The 21,671-nt window shown below is 47.8% G+C and overlaps 2 protein-coding genes across 16 annotated transcripts in view; both read left to right on the forward strand.

The window, feature by feature from the left end:
* On the forward strand, positions 1 to 16,670 carry LOC309632948 (cyclin-dependent kinase 20-like). Of its 15 annotated transcripts, none has more exons than XR_014247165.1 (9): positions 4 to 443; positions 795 to 908; positions 3,030 to 3,218; positions 3,464 to 3,585; positions 3,776 to 3,838; positions 4,574 to 4,697; positions 5,143 to 5,298; positions 13,290 to 13,380; positions 15,637 to 15,767. XR_014247165.1 is itself a non-coding variant. In XM_082401055.1 (9 exons), the coding sequence occupies exons 1-8, from the start codon at positions 369 to 371 to the stop codon at positions 7,146 to 7,148; spliced, it is 975 nt and encodes a 324-aa protein (XP_082257181.1). In that variant the 5' UTR covers positions 4 to 368; the 3' UTR covers positions 7,149 to 7,169; positions 13,290 to 13,800. The 15 variants fall into 15 exon arrangements, 13 of the variants coding, with proteins under 13 accessions (XP_082257179.1, XP_082257183.1, XP_082257175.1 ...); XR_014247166.1 differs by lacking the exon at positions 15,637 to 15,767 and adding an exon at positions 13,866 to 14,733; XM_082401055.1 differs by lacking the exon at positions 15,637 to 15,767 and adding an exon at positions 7,017 to 7,169 and having other exon boundaries at positions 13,290 to 13,800.
* The window catches only part of LOC309632965 (F-box/WD repeat-containing protein 12-like), a 13,448-nt gene continuing 7,423 nt past the window's right edge, over positions 15,647 to 21,671 (forward strand). The window contains 2 exon segments of the mRNA XM_082401092.1: positions 15,647 to 15,783; positions 21,199 to 21,362. Coding sequence (XP_082257218.1) covers positions 21,305 to 21,362 — 58 coding nt within the window. The 5' untranslated portion in view covers positions 15,647 to 15,783; positions 21,199 to 21,304.

Consider the following 21,671-nt stretch of genomic DNA (forward strand, 5'->3'; position numbering starts at 1 on the left):
TGTTCCGCCTTGCGCGCTGGCTGCATGCCCCCGCCCCTCTGCGTAACCTGGCGTCACTCGTCACGTGACGCCCGGCAGTGCCGCGAGGGTTCGGCGGTGGCTCTCGCTCCCGCTGACACGGTCTGCGCACGGGTGATTCCCGCCGAATGAAGCGCACTGAGGCGTGATGGCGAGGGCCTAGGGGAAGGCGCAGACAGGCCTGGACGCCGCCTGTAGCTGCCTTCGGCCTCCCGGCCTCTGCGCTCTTTCCTGCGCCGTTGCTAGGCAGCCGCATCTGGGCGCGGGAGGCAGGGCGGGCTAATGCGGAAAGGTACGGGTGCCGGGGAGGGGCTGTGATTGCAGAGGGTCCGGGTGTCTGGCAGAGGGCTATGGAGCAGTACTGCATCCTGGGCCGCATTGGGGAGGGCGCGCACGGCATCGTCTTCAAGGCCGAGCACGTGGAGGTGAGCACCCAGCCCTTCCTCCTTCGGTTCCATTGAGATCTACCCGTTGTCCCGACCCACGCTTGGGCTCCTGCCTTCCCGCAGCTTTTCGTGGCGTGCTCCCGCCTCCTTTGCTCTCTTGAGTGGAGGCCGTCCAGCAACCAGCGGTGCTTTCTTCGGGCGAGTGCCCCCTAGGAGGGTGGCGTGGATGTCTCTGAGCTGCTTGCTCAGCGCTGCGCCTGCTGGCCCTGATTTCCCTCCAGCCCGGGGTGGGGGGCGCGTCCCACCACCACGAGGGCCTCAGGCCTCGGCGTCGCATCCCCTTTTCCAGCCGGGGATGGGCCTGCAGTGTCTGCGTCCTGTCCCAAACAGACTGGAGAGATCGTTGCCCTCAAGAAGGTGGCCCTGCGGCGGCTGGAGGATGGCATCCCCAACCAGGCCCTGCGGGAGATCAAGGCCTTGCAGGAGATCGAGGACAGTCAGTATGTGAGTGGGGCTGGTGTTCTGAGGTGCTGGTTCCCGCCCTCCTCCACTCACTCCCACTCTGAGGTCCTGCAGTCACTCTGTTCACTCATTTGCTTCCTCACCCCTCACTCACTCCCTTTTTTCTCCACTTGTTGTTCACCCTCATTCACTCAGTTACTTCACTCATTCATTCCCTGTCGTTCACTCGCTTATTTCTTCGCGTACTCGTTCGCTCATTCACTAACTTATTCCTTTTTTCTCAAAACACTTGGTGATTTCTGATGATAATGATAATTGCCACCTATTGAGCTCCTGTTATGTTCTGCATGCCAGGTTAACTGCTTTATGTATATTGTCCTTCTGAGTTTCGTCCTCTGCTCCGCCAGGCACGCTCAGGCTCTCCCTATCTCAGGCCAGGGGAGGAGGCGCAGCCACCAGCTTACGGGTGCTCAGCTTGTTCCGCTTGTCTGTGGAGGCTTTGGCCCAGGTCTGATCGCAGAATCAGGACGGTTTAACACTGGGGCCTCCCATAGACTCTACCCTCTACTGGCTACTGGCAACACAGAAACCAGCCCCTACCCTGCTCTTGAGAACTGAAGTGTGGTAGGGGAGATGGCCAAAGGCTACAGCGCCCATCTGGCGTGGTTTGTGCTGTGACAGGCCTGGGAGGGGCTGTGGGCACACGAGGAGAGACACCTCACACACCCAGTTTCATTCTCTTTGTGGTATTCTCTCTTGTCCATGTCCTGAGTAGAGGATGTGCTTAACTTCCTGGGAAGTGACAAGGGTAGGTCCACCCACCTAAGGGTGGGTGATACTCTGACTTGTTTCTTATTCTCTGGAGATGTCCTTGATATATTGGGTGACACAAGCATGTTATAAAACTGTGTGTGTCATCTTGGTTTTGTATGAAAATATTTTGTATATATATACGAATACATGCCTGTGTGTGCCATGTCTCTTGTAAAGTCTGGTGGAATAGACTCCTAAGGTTGACTGTAGGTGATAGGATTTTTCTCTTGCTGTTTTTTTCATTATAATTTTGGGTATTATCTGAATGTATTTGTTTGTCCCAATCTGTAAAATGAGTGTCTACTACCCTCAACATCAGAAAAACAGCAATATGGCCATTCTTGTTTTTTGAGGAAAGTAAAAGGGCTTTGCTGACAGCTTGTGTGTGGGAGAGGTGGAGGGCCCATAGGAAGCTGGTGATACGGTCCCATGTCCTGTGCATCAGCAGGCCTGAAGAGTCTATCTTTAAAACACTCCAGATCTTACCCTGGCCCAGGCCATCCTCACCTCTCATCAGAACAACTACAGCAGGCTCCCCTGCCCCCCCGCCCCCCCGCCACTGCCTCCACTCCACAGTCAAAAAATGTACATGAAATCATCCACTCCCTGGCTTGAAAAGCTCCAGAGGCTTCTCTTCACTCCGAAAGAACTGTCACCATCTGCTTCCACCCCGCTCCAGCCTCTTTTTTCATTCACAACTTCTTAAGTGTCTCGCCCGTGATGAGCAGTGTCTAGGCTCCAGGAGTGCAGAACAGAGCGGCCTCCTTCCTGTTCTTGCCTCCGGGCCTTGTGTTTGCTGTCCCCTGGCCCAGAGCTCCTTCCCAGACGCCTTCTCTTCTTTCTTCATCAGAATCTCCATCAAAACACCCTATACGTTTGTTGTTTGGTCATTTGTCAGTCATTTGTCCCCTGAGCTCCTTCAAGTCCTTCGGGACCCACCAGCCCTCGCTCCTGTTCACTACTGTGCAGCCTGCCGTCGTGACCTCGTGGGCCCTCAGGAAGTATATGTGACATGTCTCCTGCTCTCCCAGTGCTGGGAGTTGTGATCACCTGTGTGTGTGTGTGTTTCCAGGTGATTTTCCAGTTCGTGGGCTGGGTGGGGGACCAGACACTGCCCTAAGTCGCCTTTCTTAGACCTCCTTTTCCCTGAGTGTTTACTGGAGTATTAGAGTAGGGACTTGCCTTCTCCTGGGAGAGGGAAGCAAGAGATCACCAAGCTCCCTGATTCTGAGCTCAGATCTCATGCCACCATCTCTGCCTGCCTGGTCCTCTGTTGGTGCAAGGGCTGAGGGTCCCAGAGAGAGTCTGAGCCATGTGAGTCTGGAGGCTGACGGGATGCCCCGCTTGCAGGTGGTACAGCTGAAGGCCGTGTTCCCGCATGGCGCAGGCTTCGTGCTGGCCTTTGAGTTCATGCTGTCAGATCTGGCTGAGGTGGTGCGCCACGCCCAGAGGCCGCTGACCCAGGCGCAGGTCAAGAGCTACCTGCAGATGCTGCTCAAGGGGGTCGCTTTCTGCCATGCCAACAACATTGTACATCGGGTCAGTTCCAGCATGGGCTGGGGTGGGACCGGGGGGGTGGCTGGGCTGTGGGTAGGCCAGCCCTTGATGAAAGGCATGGTTAGAAAAGGGACAGAGGGGGCAGGGCCTATGGGTAGGAGGCCAGGGCTGGGGCCCTGGAGGAGGTCGGGTCTTGCACTGACCTGGGTGCCCAGACTGCCAAGCCCTCCTGTCCCGAGGTCCTGTGGGGGCTCTGGAGGAACTGATGCCTCTTTGGGTGCTCTCAGGACCTGAAACCAGCCAACCTGCTTATCAGTGCCTCGGGCCAGCTCAAGACAGCGGACTTTGGCCTGGCCCGGGTCTTTTCCCCAGATGGCAGCCGTCTCTACACGCACCAGGTGGCCACCAGGTAGGGAGGACCAGTTCCCAAGCAGGACCTGGCAATAGACAGGCCCCAACCCTCCTGCTGGGAAGAGATGCTTCTGGACCTTCTGTCCAAACAGTGCTCTTGGGGCTGGTGTGGGGGCCAGGATGACCTTCCGAGGCAGCTTCCTGACAGACTGGTGACCTGGCTGTGACCACCTGCCCTCCTCTCACAGGTGGTACCGAGCCCCTGAGCTCCTGTATGGTGCCCGCCAGTATGATCAGGGTGTCGACCTGTGGTGAGACGCCTATGGGCTGGGCAAGGGGGAGTGTGGGTCGTTGGGTCACCTTTTCCTCCTGGGCATTGAGGTCTCTAAGCCATTTGCGGGTTTTCCTGCTGTGAGCTCTAGGTTGCCATGGGGGTGTCTCCCCTGGTTAGAGTATCTCTGAGGAGTTTGGGATCAGTGTTCCTCCCCATGACAGTTTTGAGCTGGGAGGGGTCAAGTGGGATCAGAGTGGTTGTCCCAGTAGGAAGCTTCTGGGCTGAGGTCGGGGAGGTGGTCCGAGGCATGGGGCATCTAAGCTGCTATGCAGGGGGTGATATCCCAGGATGCAATGTTCCTGAGCTATCTAGAGGCCTGGGTCCCTGGATATGAAGGCCCTGAACCTTTATTTGGGGTAGGATGGTTTGTATATGCCTAAGAGTTTGAGATTTGGGGGCCGTTTTGGAGTCTGCCCCAGAATGGGAGGAGGTGGCAGTGTGTCCCAGAATGTGAGGCTCTGAGAAGTCTCAGAACTGTTGAGGGGTTGATGTGTGTTCCAGAGTTGAGGCCTGAGAGCTGTTTGGAGAGGGGGATATGCTCTGTGTTCTAGGCTTGAAGTCTTTGACTGTTTGGGGATCTGTATCCTTAGCTATGAAGCCTGAAGGCTACTTTGTGGGTATCTTGACCACAGTGTGAGGTGTGGGTGCTGGTGTGGGGGGATCTGTTTCCATGGTGTGAGATCTCTGAGTTGTTTGGGTTCTGTATCTGCAGGGCTGTTGGCTGCATCCTGGGGGAGCTGTTGAACGGGTCCCCCCTTTTCCCAGGGGAGAATGACATTGAACAGCTTTGCTGTGTGCTTCGAATCTTGGGCACCCCCAGTCCTCAAGTCTGGCCGGTTTGCAGGGGCCTACAGTGGGAAGGGGTGCGGGCGGGTGGCTTCTATTACCCCAATAGCTAGTGACTCCCCTGCCCCGCACCTTCTCTCTCGTGGCCCCATGCCTCCTTGACTTGCCGGACCTCGGTCCTGACCCAGCGTGGGGTCTCCTCCTCCCCTGCCCTGCTGGAGGTGCGAGGGCCAGGGCCCAAGCTCTATCCCTTCCCACCCGTCCCCAGCACACACGCATCCAAACCGAGCTGGGCATGGAGCAGGCGCCTGAGATGTAGAGGAAGCACTGAAGGACTGAGTGAGCACGTGATGTCATGAGTGACGTGTGAGCAGGGGTGCATGGATGGGGGAGTAATGAGTGAATGGGAGCAGGTAGGTGACAGGGAGCGAGAACTGACACCTAAGGGGGCTGGCGGGGTGGGTGCCGGCTCTGATGGACCCCCTTCTCCTCCAGGAGATCAAGGACCTGCCTGACTACAACAAGATCTCCTTCAAGGAGCAGGCTCCCGTGCCCCTGGAGGAGGTGCTGCCCGATGCCTCTCCCCAGGCCTTGGACCTGCTGGGGCATTTCCTCCTCTACCCTCCACGCCAGCGCATTGCAGCCTCCCAGGTAGGGTGACACCCGTTGCCCTGACCCTCCTCGTCCGTGTCCTTTTGACCAGGCAGGTTGAGATTCTCAGAACCTGTGATGGGCTGGGACCAGAACCCCTGGAGCCAGGTTTAGGAGGGTGCAGGGCAGGTGTGCCTCTCCTGAGTGGACCCTAGAGGGCAGGTGGCCAGGGGTGGCCCATTAGAAGGGCATGCACACGTCGCAGAAGAGCGAGTCTTGGGTTATTGGTGACTCACTTCTTCGTCCCTTCATTCCTTCAACAAGAATTTACTAGCATCTGGCACGTGCTGAGCATTGTCCTGGACCCTGATCCAGAGTGAACAGACGTGGCTTGTGCCTGTGGGGTCTCCACCCTGTGGTGAGGCAGGGCCGTCAGTCTGTGGGAGCCGAGGGGAGGGATGTTGGGACTGACTTTGGGGTCATGCAAGGCTTCCTGGAGAAGGGCAGGTTTAAGCATGGGGAGCTGTTTTCCCAAGAGAAATGATGAGCAGAGGCCTGGAGAGGAGGACCCAGGAGGGGTGGGTCGTGGCTAGAAGGCAGGAGAGGAGGGGAGGACCATGGGCTGATGGCTGATGGTGTGAGGGCCTCTGTCGGGTGTATCTGTCCATCTGGCCTCATGGCAGCCTCCCCTCCCTGCCCTCGGCACTAGCAGTGTGTGTTTACACATGCCCCTGGCGAGTTCCCATGTCAGCAGCACCTTCAGAGTGTACTGAGGCCAACTGACCACCTCTCAGCCCCCTGCTGCTGCCCCCATTCTAAGCGCCCCCCCCCCCATTGCCTCCCAGAATCTGCTTCTCCTGCCCATTTAGTCTTTCCTCCACGTGGCAAAGAGAGGGACCTTGTCCAGGTAGGCTGTCGCATCCTCGCCTGCAGGGCCCTCCTGGGGCTCCCTCAGAGGAGAAGCCAGGTCCTAGTGGCCCACAGCCATCACACATTTGGGGCCATCACCTCTGTGACTCTGCCAGCTCCCATTCCCCTTGCTCACTCCCCTCGGGCCCCAGGGCTTCTCCATGTCCTGGGGGTCTGTGCATTTCTGTCCCTAGGCCTCACTCATTCACCTTTCAGGTCTCTGCTTGAGCGCCACCTCCCAGGGGCCTCCCTTCACCATTCTTCAGGCCTGCAGCCCCTCCAGTATTCCTCATCCCCCCCCTCATACTTTCTCTTTCCCACAGCACTAATCATTTGATGCACTGTTTGTCTTACTTCTTTATCGTGTTTATTACCCCCACCCCTCACTATGTGGAAAACTTGAAGGCAGAGCTCTTTGTTCTGTTTACCGCTGCATCTCCTGTCTCTGGAGCAGTGCTCAAACAGTGAGCACTCCGAGGTGTTGGAGTCACCTGAACGATGAGCAGATGAAGGAAAAATCCTCTCCAGGGCAATGTTCACATCTCCTCCTCGGAGGGAAGTGGCTGAAGCTGGGACGGGGAAGTGACCAGTTTCCTTTTGCTGCCCCTTGCTTGCTACCCTCAGGCCTTCCTGCACCAGTACTTCTTCACAGCTCCCCTGCCTGCCCACCCCTCGGAGCTGCCGATTCCTCAGCGCCCAGGGGGACCTGCCCTCAAGGCCCCCCCAGGACCCCCCCACGTCCATGACCTCCACGTGGACCGGCCTCTCGAGGAGTCGCTGTTGAACTCGGAGCTGATTCGGCCCTTCATCCTGCAGGGCTGAGACGTTGGGCCAGGCCCCACAGGCGTGTCCCCCCCTTCCCTCCCCAGGACAAGCCAGGCCTCTTGTTCTTCTGCTCCGGCCTGATTCGACCACAGTGGTCCTGCTCCTGGCCAGGCCATCCAGCCTCAGCAGAGGGGACCCTCGGCCTGTGCTGTCGGCCTCCCGTCTGTTGCTGGTAACAGATCCATCAGAAGGAGGCGGTGAGCTCCGCTGCCGTGCCTGCCATGGGGCTGGTTCTCTAGTTGCTGCCTTCCTGGTCAGGGACAGTCCTGGTAGAGCCGTTTGGGGGAGCGCTGAGTGTAGGATGTCCTCATGTCGGAAATCCAAGTGGGACGGAAAGTGTGGTTTGATTTTGTTCTCAGAGACATTAAACACTAGTTCACTTTTGAGATTTATTATAAAAACGCCCGGTAGTTCTACGTGACGTATGCCCCTCTTCCTTTCCAGTTGAGGGAAGTGGCTGAGGTAGCATCATCCCCTGGCCCTTGCTTCCCTGTGGTCACTGGGAAAGTGGCCCCATTCATGGCGACTTTAGTCTTGGGAGATTGCTAGGTGCTTCATGTGACAGAGCTCGCTTTTGGAGGTGAGTTGGCAGAAATCAGGACCCAGGAATGGCTCAAGTTGGGGACCCAATAAGTGACCCTCCACAACTTAAGCTGGTTTACCAACATCACCCTCAGGATACGGGTGAGCCTGGACCACATGGGCCTCCTCTTTACTCAGAGATACTGGGCAAATAAGAAGACAGACATTCCTGGAACTCATTTGTTAATTCAGTAAATCCCAATACAATCTGAACTGGCTCTTGTTTTTCTTATTAAATAATTTGGTAAGCCAATTCTAAAATATATGCGGAAATGAAAGGGTTAAGAGGAGGCAGAAGCAGAAGAAAAGGCAAAAAATGATGAAAGGACTTACCCTATCAGATACCAAGACTATCATAGGGCTGTAATAAATAAGCAATGTGGTATTGGTTCACAGATAGATAAAAACAGATAAGTCAGAGAAACTTATTCTTAGCAATCTTGTATTCTTAAAATATTCATTTTGTGCTCATGTGGCTAAAATTCTGTAAGCACTGCAGTCACAGAGGTGACTAACAGTGCCACAGTCACTGCTCTCCAAGCTCCTAGAGGGCACAGCACAGTAAACTCTAGTTGTTGCTTTCAGGGAAGAGTCTGAGTGTCCCATATGTCTTTAAAGATGTTTTAAGGATCTGACCTCTGCCTGTTTGTCCAGCCACATCTGTAGACTCTAAGCTTCAGTCTAGCTCAATTTCTGGTGTCTCTCACCTTCGTATGAACGCAAGTCTGTACCCAAACCCTGACCACTGACCCTCAGCCAGTTCCACTCACAAAGACTCTAACGCTTACTCCACCCTGACATTGACCCTCACCTTTAACTTAAACCTTACACTTAACCTGACCCTATCACCCTGACCCTGACATATACACTGACTCTCACCCTCACTCAATTTTTTGCCAGCCCCTTCCCCACCCATGCCTGGCTTTGATCTTGGCATTGACTCTGACCCTCACCCAAACTCTGACCCCGTTTGACCTAGAAGTAAACCTTGTCCATGAACTTGGCTCTCATCTTAACCTTAACCCTGAGTCTCTAATTGACATTCCTCTTACCTTGATGCTCATTATGATCCTGATCCTGACCATTAACATGTCCCTGACACTTGCCCTGAGCTTGACTTATCTTTGACAATGACAGCTTCTCTCACACTGATTGTGAATACTGTGATAAATGAGATACTCACCACCTTCAATCTGATTCTGACCCTCAACTTCACTCTGCCCCTAGACTGAATCCTCACCTTGACAAGGACCATCATACTGACACACCCTGCCCTTGAACTTGCGCCTTGATGCTGAACTACACTGTACACTCAAGCTGAAACTAGTCTGCACACCAAGCCTGACCATGATCCTGATCCTGACCCTCATCTTGACCTAGACCTCAACTTCATCCTGACCTGGGTCCTCATCCTAATGCTGAGCCTCACACAGAACATGGACTCACACTTGGCTGTCACCATTGACACCCTAATCCCATCATGACCTTGAACCTAATCTAGACCCTGACCCTGAATTGAACTTCACACGGACACTGACTTTCATTATTATGATGACTCGTCCTCAGCTTGATCGTCACCTTCATCTTGACCCATCCTCACTTTGAAACTTAACCTTGAACTTGATTTTGACTATAAACCAAACTCTGACCCTCTGTGGTAAGCAGAATAATGTCCCCCCCCCACCAAAGATGCCCATGTCCTAACCTATGAATACATTGCTTTACACACAAAAGGGACTTTGCAAATGTGATTAAAGCGTACAGACTTTGAGATGGAAAGAGTGTCCTGGATTATGCAGATTGGGCCAATGCAATGGGGGTTGGGGGGAGGGAGAGTTGGAGGAGGAGGACTTAATTCCTTCCAGCAGCAATAGAAAAGGGACCCACCTTGACTTTTAATTGACCTTGACCTTCACAATGACCATCATGCTCACCCTGACCCTGACACTACCTCACATTGATCTTGACCCTGAACCTGACACTGACTCTAATCCTGAACATCAACCTCACCCTCACCTTGACCCTGAATCCTACACGGAACTGGACATCCACTGTCAACTTGAATCCAACTTTCAATCTTACTTTCACCCTGACAATAACCATCATCCTAATCCTGACATTCATCCTCTCACTGATCCTCTCTAATGGAGCCTCAACTTGATCCTAACCTTGGCTCTCACACTGATCTTGAACTTGATCTTGAACCTAACCCTGGATCTAAAATTTCCCTCATAGTGATCTTGTCCTTGAACCTGATTCTGACACCATGACCCTGACCATTGTCTTATCTTGATCCTTAACCTGACATAGAATTTTACCTTGAACTGGACACTCACCCTCATGCTGATTCTGATCTTCATCACTCTGTCTCTGATCTTACCCTCATCCTGACTGTGACCCTGGCTGCTCTGACATTGAGCTTGATCATGACCTTCACCCTTACACTAACTCTGATCTGATCTCGGCCAGGGCCACGACCAAAACCAGGGTGAGGTCCAGGGTTGGGGCTAAGGCTAGGTAGGGTGAGAGCCCGGGCAGGGGCCATGATGAGGGAAGTACCAGGTTAGAGCCAGGGCTTGGGCAAGGGCCAGTGCCAGTGTAAGACGGAGGCTGAGGGTCATTCTGAAGGTGATTGTGAAGGCCAGGGTCGGGGCTAGGGCAAAGCTCAGGATGAAGGTGTGTATTAGGGTGAGTCAGGGTCAGGTGAGGGTAGGGACAGGAGTATGGTAGATGTCAGATGCTAATGAAATCAAGGGTGATGATTAGGGCGAGGTTGAGGAAGAGGGTCAAGGTCTGGATAAGGGCCAGCACCAGGGCAAGGGCTAGGGAGGTGCTGGGTTCAGGGGCACCACAGGGTCCCGCGTGAGGGTCAGGGCGAAGGTCAGAACGAGGATGAATGTCAGTATAAGGGGGTGGGCGAGGGTCTCAGCGAATGTCAGGACAAGGGTTAGAAGCCAGTCTAAGGCCAAGTAGAAGCGGGGCTGGTGAGCGGATTAGTAGAAGTGGGTGTTCCGAACGGAAGCGCGGAGGCTGGGCGAGGATGAAGCGAGCGGGCGGGGCTCGGCCTGCGGGGGCGGAAGCGCAGCGAAGGCGTAGCCCGACCCAGGCAACCACGGGGGCTGGCGCCGTGGAGCCGCAGATGGGTTTGCCCGAGCTGCTGCACGTCTTCTCCTTCTTGGAGGCCCGAGACATGCTCTGCGTCGCCCAGGTGGATAAGGTAGCGCGTCCTGTCCCAGGCGGGAGGCAGGGCTGGGCTCCTGGTCACTGGCGTGTCCATGGTCGGCCCGTCGCCTCAGAGCCTCCGTTTCCCAAATCTGGGAGGGAGCGTCGGACGGCCCTGAATCCGCGATCTGCAGAGGACGCTCTTGGCCCGCGGGGTGGCGACCTCGGCGACCTATGAAGGGGTTGCTGTGGAAACCTCTTATCCCTCTGTTCCTCCGTCTGTCGGTGTGTCCAGAGCCCCTGCGCGGTTGGCTTGCACTGGGCACCTGTGAACAGGGTTCACCCCTAAGATTGGCCTAGGGATCCCACCTCTTCTGGAATATTCTGGAATTTCCCTTCTGGGGCCTGCCTGGAAAGCCGTGCCCTCCCTGTGAGTGACGCCTCCTCCTGCGGGCTCCGCCTGTCCCTTCCCAGCCAGTCGAGCTCCTGTACTGGCTGTGCTCCCTAAGTGCCTGTTTAGTGCGTTAGTCTGATCTGCGATCCTGCCCCTGTTGTGTTCCGAGCTCTTCCTCCTCTGTGCTCTTACTCAGCACAACTGTGACTAAATGATCACATACTGTGCTTGTTAAATGTTTGCTTCCCCCCTACGCCCGCTAGACTCATTCTTTTGTCTCTTGCATCACTGTGTGTATAACCACTGTATGATCACTGTGTGTATACACTCAGCGTATGGCTTGATATTTAGTGTACTGTAAGTAAATGTTTGTTGAGTAAATGAATTTCTTTACTTTTAAAATACATTATTATATCATTTTACAAAAAGATTAATAAACAGACCCTTACCTGAATTGTGTAATTATAACTTAAATGTATCAAGTAAAATACTGGGTTGTTATCCCCATTTTTACCAATAGGGAAAGTGAGTATCGTGCCGAGAGTGCATTGGCTGAGGTCACCCAGGTAGTCTCCCAGCAGATTTTGAAAGGGAGGTGCCTTTTACCCTTTGATAGCAGCAACTTCTCCAGGTTCTGGTTTCCCTGTTAGGTAAAATGAGGTCAATAAACCCTGCCTCACAGTGTCATCATGAAGATCAGCATCTAACAGAGGCATTCTCCAAGGTGGGTAACACCCATTTTGCAGGTTATATTACATATTATAATTTTATGTTAGGGAAGTAAGAACATCTCAGTTGGGTTTTGAACTGGGAACTATAGAAAAAAAGAATGCGGAAATCTTCTTACCTGGTTTGATTATTGCAAAATATCAACTTTACATTCCTACTAGCCAAAAAGATTTCTTAAGGACTGAGAAACTTTGATCTCGGGTGAGTGAGGGCTGTGGAAGTAGAAACCTGGGCTCAGACAGGGTGGTTGTTATTTCTGCCCGGGCCTGGAAAGCCACGTATCTGGCTGGGACCCTCAGTAGGTCTGGGCCACAGAAAGCTCCAGAGTGGTTTCTACTGAAGCTGTATAGGCTCCAGAACCCAGGGTGGCCCAGCTGGAGAGGCCAAGAAGTTCCAGGATGCAGGTGTGGGCCTGAGGGAGGGGGAGGCAGGGTACTGTGATCCCTTCCCAGGGCCACCTGAGCCTCTTCCAGATACTTCTGCAGAGAGCAGTTTGTGGGAATACGGCCTGTGTGCCCTCCCCAGGTAGCAGTTCTGTTCCTCCACCTTGGCATCTCTGGGACATCCCTTTAGCCAGAGCCTTAATTTACTCCATTGCAGCAGCCTTCTTATGGGTCCTGCTGCTCTGCCCTCGTTTCCAGTCCTTCCTTCTCTCTCTCTTTTTTATTCAGTTGGCCCTACCACGTGGCTTACAGGATCTTAGTTCCCCAACCAGGGATCCAACCCGTGCCCCCTACAGTGGAAGCTCAGAGTCTTTTTTTTTTTTTTAATATTTATTTATTTATTTTGCTGCATCGGGTCTTAGTTGCGGCACATAGGATCTTTGTTGTGGCATGTGGGTTCTTTCGTTGCAGTGCACGGGCTCTCTAGTTGTGGCGCATGGGCTCTAGAGCGTGCATGGGCTTAGTTGCCCCAGCATGTGGGATCTTAGTTCCTCGACCAGGTATCCAACCCATGCCCCCTGCATTGGAAGGCGGATTCTTAACCATTGGACCACTAGGGAAGTCTCCAAGTCCTTCCTTCTCATAGCAGCCTAAAACACAGTTTGACTTGCCACTCTTCCATTCACAGTTCTCAAGTGACTTCTCACTGTTTTTGCCCTTCTGACTTCCAAGAGTTGGTCTAAGCCTGTCTCCAGCTCCTTTCTCTATGTTCTGATTAAGGCAACTTACTCATCATCTTTTTCATACTTCTGAATCTTTGCCCAAGCGGATCTTTCTCTCCCTGAAATGCTTCAGCCGTTTGCTTAGAGGATAACTACTCATCCTTCAGGAGTTGATCAGTAGTTACTTCTGAACCCCTTGGCTCCAACTGAGTTGGTCATTCTCTCCTTTGTCATTCATTATTTGGTGTGTTTTATTTGATGGTCTGAATTTGTCTCTAACTCCCCAGGGTGAGTGTTCTTGAGTGCAAGCACTGGGTCTCATTTAGCTCTCTGTCCCCTCCACAGGGCCTGGCAGGCTAGGCACTAATTGCATGTTGACTGACCAGATACTCTTCTAGGTCTGGAATGAGGCTTCAAGGACCAAGGAACTGTGGAGGTGAGTGGAGGAAGAGCCAGGCCTGCTCAGGAGAGTATCCCTCAAAGGAGAGAGGGGTGTACTTTTCAGCACTCACTGCGTTTCTGTTAAGTAGACAAGAAGGGACAATCCACAGCCCTTACCAGCAGGAAACTCCTCCCTAGTTGGGGGTGTGAGACTTTTTTTATAGTATATTGAAATATAAGCGATTTTGTTAATCAAGTGGAGGTTGATGTAGGTGGGGGTACCAAACTCAGGGGCAGAAATGTACAGCAAATTGAATGCAGCTGGCTGATAGACAAATCAATAGACAAATAAACCACTTTTATTTGATTTCAACTTTGGTGTAACAACATAGTTATATAAGCATGTTTGATATTAGAACTTAAATAAAATTCAAAAAATTAAAAGTAGAAAATAAAAAATATTTTAATCATTAAATTATTAAATTTTTCTTTTCTGTTCATTCCTCCTTTGGAACCTGACATCTTTTCTTTTGTCCCAAGAGGTAAGTGTCAGATCTTCTGCCTCTTGCAGAATATAGGACAGACTATATAGCCTTGACTATCAACTAGGAGCTATATTTAGTTTTAGTCTTTCTTGATGGAAAACAACTGTTCACATGAAGTTTTCTCCAAACATGGAGGGAATCTTTGCTTGATGGTTTTTATTTTTAGAATAACTGTGAATTGATATATTTGAGAATTGTGGAATGCCAATCTTGCCATATTTATTTTTCAGTATCATACAGCACTGTTCTGTTTGTTGCTTTTTATTCATTTTTTTTATTGCTAATAATATTAATTAGAAAAATGATGTTAATCTCTAGTCAATTTTGAAGTAAGGGAACTTTTATTGGATTTCAGTCTTTATCTCTACAATTTGGGGAATGTACTCTAGATAGAACATTCAATTCTGGAAATTGATTTCTCTGTAGATAAGTGGGCAAGAGAATGTCTTGCCAAATGTGATTCTCAAAGACACTGTGTCACTAGAAATAAATGAGTTGACTCATAGATTGGTGTAACTATTTGTGGAAGCCCTTGGAGGGCAGTTCTCACAGTTGGAATGGGTAGGATGCCAACCCTAAACCCTAGTCTTTGTTCTCATCTTTACTGATAAGCTGGGGTAGGAATTTCCCTTTGAATAACATAAGTAATATATTTCTTTCAGCAGTTCAAAAAATCTCTTGAGCAGCTTATCACCTAACCCCCACATGTATGCATGTGTTACCATATTGTGTGTACCTCCAGGTTCCTCAAGCAGATTCTTCAGCTGTCTGCAAGCCAAGTCACGAATGGGTTTTCGGTTCATTACTATTTTATAGTTTTTGGTGCTAAACTCTTTTTAGCATACAGGCATTCTTTGGGATGGTATCCTTGACCTATGTTCATATAAAAAACACTGGGTTTATGTTTCTGGAACTGGGACAACTGCAACAGCATTCCAGGAGCATCGTCACATGCACGTGTCATTTCTAATGTTGTACCTGTCATGGGTACTAAGCCCCAAAACTCTCCAGGCCCATAGGAACTCTTACGGACACAGTAAATGAACATGGTTAACCGGTCATATGTTTTTAATATGTACTCTATAATTCTAATTTAAAACACTGCAAGTTACTTCTTTAAAATGCTTCATGACCTTTTAAATTCTGCCATCTCTTTAACACACTATGTGTTAGATTTTTGGTTAAAAGTAAAATTGCAAATATTTGCTTTTGTTTAAGGTACAAATATTTTTTTTTGTTTGTGTACAGTAGATTGTTTTGCTGTTAATTGCTATCTGAAAGGTTTTGGTGCCATGGTGTTTTATCACTTGATACATCCTTGTATTTCAGAGGCTTATCTCATACTTTACTCATGTGCACACTTTAGCCATGTTGACAGTCTGCCCTTTTTTTGGTCAAATCACTTGGTGTTATTTCTTCTGAATATTGGTCATGGTTCCTACTTATGGTTTGATGTATAATGGCCTTAAATATGTAGAAATAGACTTCACTTCCACAAAGAAATGTTACCCCCCCTTTTTCTTAAACCACATTATCTTCTTAGTCTAGCTTTTATTTTCACACTGTTTAGGTTGAGATATGGGTACAAGAAATTTCCCTTTCCGATTATTTCAACTAAAAGAAAATCAACAACATAAGAATGATGATGTGAGGCAGCTGATGCTCAGCCTCTTAGTCCAAGAGATAAAAGGGATGGTGAAGGCCGTGATGGAGCTGAAAGCTCATTCTTTTTTTTTTTTTTTTTGGCTGTGCCATGCGGCTTGCAGGATCCTAGCTCCCCGACCAGGGATAGAACCCAGGCCCTCAGCAGTGAAAGCGCAGAGTCCTAACCACTGGACCACCAGGGAATTCCCTGAAAGCTCATTCTTGTCTGAAGAGTACTGTTCTGTGTGGCCCCAGATAAATTTTTCCAGGTGAGAATTTGATTTCAGTATAGTTAGATCTTCTTCCTTTACCTAATTAGTATGTGAAATCTCTTGATTTTTAAGTATTGGCAGCTAGTTCACATAGGCCAATCCTATGCAGGCCAGACAAGGTAAACTGGATGCCCATTCTGCCTGCAGGCTGTGAGTATGCTACTTCTGGTAGAAGGAACAGGGTTTCAGTGGGTACAGGAAAACCCATATCCAACATAAGCACTGGATCCTTCACAGTGTGTTAGAAGGTCACTGGTGCCTAGTACAGAGCCTGACACATAGGTGCTCAGTGAGTGTACAGGCTTTGAATGGAGAGAAACTCTTTGTGTTGTACTTATTGGGACCATGGGCGGTGAGCTACTTATTTTCCACCCAGCCTCATTTTTCTCCTCTGTGAGATATGACTGGAGTCCTCTGATGCTGCATCAACTCTGGTGACTGTAAATTTTGAAAGCCTTTGTCCATGGGGCCTCCCTAATCCTCTCCCAGATGTTCACTCTCCTTGTGTTTTACTCCCATGGCACCATAGGCTGCCCCTTCTGAAACTTAGCATTTCTCTCCAGAATTTTAGTTTTACTTATCCTCCTAACCACCAGCTGCGAGTACTCATAGGGCAAGGACCATGTCTCACTCACTTTGGGGTCCACAGACTAGGTGGGGATTCAGTATTCTCCATAGTGTGGATGAGCTAATGTTTTATCTTCAACAACCTTATAAGCGAGTTGCTATCATAGAATTGACAGTAGTTATTGATACATACAAGTTAAGGATGCAGACTCTTGGAAAATGGTGGATTAATGACTTCTGAAAATTTTCTCCTCCATAAAAGCAATGAGAAAACTGGCATAAATTGTCAAAATCAACTTTTACAGAACTCTGGAAATTAACCAGAGACCTACAGTAGTCTGGGAAATGTTTATTCAAGAAAAAAATGGCTTATTCTCAGTAAGAGCAGCAAGTGTTCACTTGCCCTGTTCCCATAACAACCTTCCAGCTTTGTGTTAGCCTTGAACACCAACAGTTCACAATCACAGTGAAACCAGGAGCCGCAGTCATTGGAAGGGTAAGAATGGGATGAGAGATTCTTCAAAGCCTTATTCCCAGAGAATTGTCATTGTTCGACCTGTCTGGTGTTTCCTGGAAGAGCTCACGTGTAAGCTGTCTTTATTTTACCTTGCTTGGTGTTCATCCAATGTGAAAAACCTTTACCTTGGGGCATTTGTCAAAACAACTAAAGAGAATTGATTAACTTTTTAATTAGTCTTTAATCAGAGTTGATGAATGATAGTTAAGGAAACAATAGGCTAACCAAAGAGTTTAAAAGGAAAAGCTGGGAATGTGATGTCCTTAGGGGTTTTGGAAAGCTCCAACACATTCCTAGGAATCTAGAAGGCCAAGTGCTTGTGCAGGGCTGTGTGCTAACTCAGGGAAGATATAAAAGGGCTCTAAACTTTTACCTCTGGTTAACCTTCAGGTTCTGTGGAAGCAGGAAGTGAAGACTAAGGCAGAGAAGTCAACTGCCTGGCTGAGTGTTGCACACATGCCCCAACCTGCACATAGAGCCTTTGGCAATGACTAGGAAACTTAGTGGTTCCAGAAATTTAGGAAATCTCTGTCCTCTCATTACTGCACATTAATTTAACTGAGCAGAGACATAAGTGGCCCTACATAACAAAGAATACAGACTTTCAGAGTTACTTCACTAAACAAACCAAAAATAATAACGGCAATAATAACAAACCGGGGGTGGGGTGGAATCAGATTTCCAGAGTTCTACATTATGTTATTTAAAATGTTCAGTTTTCAACAGAAGTTATAAGTCATGCAAAGAAATAAAGTGTCGCTAATATGCAGGAAACAAAGCAAACAATAAAGACTGTCCCCAAGGAAGCCCAGGCATCAGACCTACTAGACAAAGACTTTAAATCAACTATTTTAGTATGTGCAAAGAACTAGAGGAAACCATGTGAAAAGAACTGAAGGGAAGTATGAGAACAGTGTCTCATTTAATAGAGAATATTAATAAAGAGAAAGTATAAAAAAATAACTAAACAGAAATTATGGAGTAGGAAAGTACAATATCAAATTAAAAATTCAAGAGCAGATTTGAGCAGGTAGAAGAAAGAATCAGTAAACTGGAATATAGGTCAGTTGAGATTATCCAGTCTGAGGAATGCAATGAAGCTAAAGATGAAGAAAAATGAATAGTGCCTAAGAGACCTGTGGGACACCATCAAGCATGCAAGCAACATATAATAGGGAGTTCCAGATGAGAGGAGAAAGAAAGTAGAAAGTATTTAAAGATATGACTGAAAACTTCCCAAATTTGATGAAAAATGTTAATTTACACATCCAGAAGCTCAGTGAGCTGCAAGTAGGATAAAGTCAAAAGAGTTCCATGTCGAGACACATTATAATCCAACTTGAAAACCAAAGACAGAATCTTGAAAGCATCAAGAGAGAAGCAACTCATCATGTATGGGACAACCCCAATGAGAGTAACGGTTGATTTCTCATAAAAAACCATGGAGCCCAAAAAGGAGTGTGCTGATATGTTGAAGGTGTGGGAAGAAAAAGATTGTCATCAAGAATTCTATATCCTTTGCTGTGCAAAAGCTTTGAAGTTTCATTAGGTCCCATTTGTTTATTTTTGTTTTTATTTCCATTACTCTAGGAGGTGGATCAAAAAAGATCTTGCTGTGATTGATGTCAAAGAGTGTTCTTCCTATGTTTTCCTCTAAGAGTTTTATAGTGTCCGGTCTTACATTTAGGTCTCGAATCCATTTTGAGTTTATTTTTGTGTATGGTGTTAGGGAATATTCTAATTTCCTTCTTTTACACGTAGCTGTCCAGTTTTCCTGGCACCACTTATTGAAGAGACTGTCTTTTCTCCATTGTATATCTTTGCCTCCTTTGTCATAGATTAGTTGACCATAGGTGCCTGGGTTTATCTTTGGGCTTTCTATCTTGTTCCATTGATCTATGTTTCTGTTTTTGTGCCAGTACCATATTGTCTTGATTACTGTAGCTTTGTAGTATAGTCTGAAGTCAGGGAGTCTGATTCCTCCAGCTCCTTTTTTTTTTTTTTTTTTTTTTGCACAACAAAGGAAACCATAAACAAGACGAAAAGACAACCCTCAGAATGGGAGAAAATATTTGCAAACAAATCAACGGACAAAGGATTAATCTCCAAAATATATAAACAGCTCATTCAGCTCAATATTAAAGAAACAAACAACCCAATCGAAAAATGGGAAGAAGACCTAAATAGACATTTCTCCAAAGAAGACATACAGATGGCCAAGAAGCACATGAAAAGCTGCTCAACATCACTAATTATTAGAGAAATGCAAATCAAAACTACAATGAGGTATCACCTCACACCAGTTAGAATGGGCATCATCAGAAAATCTACAAACAACAAATGCTGGAGAGGGTGTGGAGAAAAGGGAACCCTCTTGCACTGTTGGTGGGAATGTAAATTGATGCAGCCACTATGGAGAACAATATGGAGGTTCCTTAAAAAACTAAAAATAGAATTACCATATGATCCAGCAATCCCACTACTGGGCATATACCCAGAGAAAACCGTAATTCAAAAAGACACATGCACCCCAATGTTCATTGCAGCACAATTTACAATAGCCAGGTCATGGAACCAACCTAAATGCCCATCGACAGACAAATGTATAAAGAAGTAGTGGTACATATATACAATGGAATATTACTCAGCCATAAAAAGGAACGAAATTGAGTCATTTGTTGAGATGTGGATGGATCTAGAGACTGTCATATAGAGTGAAGTAAGTCAGAAAGAGAAAAACAAATATCGTATATTAATGCATGTATGTGGAACCTAGAAAAATGGTACAGATGAACTGGTTTGCAGGGCAGAAGTTGAGACACAGATGTAGAGAACAAACGTGTGGACACCAAGGGGGGGACAACCGCGGTGGGGTGGGGATGGTGGTGTGCTGAATTGGGTGATTGGGATTGACATGTATACACTGATGTGTATAAAATTGATGACTGATTATAAATAAATAAACAAATAAATAAATAAATAATTCTGTATCTAGCAAAATGAAGGAGAAAATTAAGACATTCCCAGATTAACAAAAGCTCTGAGAATTTGTTGCTAGTAGACTTGCCCTACAAAAAATACTAAAGAGTCTTTCAGATTGATATGAAAGGACATTAGACAGGAACTTGAATCCACGTGAAGAAGTAGCATCAGTAAAGTAACCATATGGATGTATATAAAAGGCAACAAATGAATTCTTTTGTTTGTAACTCCTTTTTTCCTATGTGATTTAAAGGACAACTGCATAAAACAATAATTGTGACTCTCCATTGGGTACATAATGTATGAAGATGTAATCTGTATGACAATAACAGCATGAATGAGAGGGGCATAAAATGGAGCTACACAGGAGCTAAGTTTTTTGATACTATTAAGTTGATATTAATCAAAACTAGATTGTCATAAATTAAGATTTTTATCCAGTAATCCCCAAGGCAACCACTAAGAACTAAAAGAATATACAGTTGAAGAAATGACAAGGCAATAGGACACAAGAAAATACTTAATACAAAAGAAGGCAGTAATAGAGGAATAGAAGGAAAAATGCATAGAAATAAGCAAAATGACATGTAAATCCTATCTTATCAGTAGTTGTATTAAATATATATGGATTAAACACTCCAATGAAAAGGCAGAGATTGGCAGAAGGGATTAAAAATATCCAAGTATATGCTGTCTGCAATAGACACACTTTAGATTCAAAGATACAGGTTGAAAATAATAGAATGGAAACATATACCATGCAAACAGCAACCAAGAGAGAGCTAGAGTGACTATGCTAATATCAGACAAAACAGACTTTAAGACAAAAAGTGTTACTAGGGACAAAGAAGGATATTTTATAATAATAAACAGATCAATCCATCAAGAAGATCTAAAAATTATAAATGTAAAAGGACCTAATAACAAAGCAACAAAATGCATGAAGGGCTGACAAAATTGAAGGGAGAAATAGTTCAACAATAGTTGGCGGCTTCAAAAAAATGCAGACTCTTGAGTTCCAGTTGCATGACCAAGGCTGCATGGCCCTGGGTTAGTTGTTTAACCTCTCTCTCATGTCTAAAATGGAGATGAGGACCTACCTTATGGGGTTGTTATATAGATTGACTGGAAACATGAAAAGCACCTATTCCTGACATATGGTGAGCACTCGTTCAGTGTCATATCATTATCCCCATTTAACAGTGGAGGAAACTGAGGCCTACATAGGCAAAGTGAGTTGTCCAAGCTAGTAGATGGTGAAGCTGGAAATCAAAGCTAGGCCTATAGATGCCAAAACACCTTCTAATGACTCCTTTTCTGCCTGGGACTGTGGGTCTTTGTTTCAGGCAGCTGTGTCTGAGACGCTGGTCCTCCTGTAAAGCCTCCCAGACGACCCTGGGCACACAGACATGGAAACAGTACTATCTCTGCTGATCCGAGCTGGAGTTCCGAATGGAATCTGGGTGGCCAGAGAAGGACTTTATCTGCAAAGCCATTGCTGGGCACAAAGGTACGGGGTGGGGAAGGTGGTAACTCTGTGCATTCCCACTCTTTCCCTGGTCAGATCTCTAGGGATTTGGTTTTTCAACCAATTAGTTGGAAAATGCCACATAATGAGGACATACCCTGCTATGTTCTATACCTGTGTTATCATTTGATCCTCACAGAGATCATTACATCTATTTCAGAGTAGAAAGAAACAGAAACGAAGAGATAAGGATGTTGTAACTGTTGTTCACAGTAACATGGCTGGTGGGTGGTAGGCAGTCCTGGGCATGATACCCAAACTGTAAGTCTGAAGTCCCAGCTCTTTCTGTCC

The sequence above is a fragment of the Balaenoptera borealis genome (assembly GCF_965194805.1).
Source record: "Balaenoptera borealis genome assembly, chromosome: 8".
Classification (NCBI taxonomy): domain Eukaryota; kingdom Metazoa; phylum Chordata; class Mammalia; order Artiodactyla; family Balaenopteridae; genus Balaenoptera; species Balaenoptera borealis.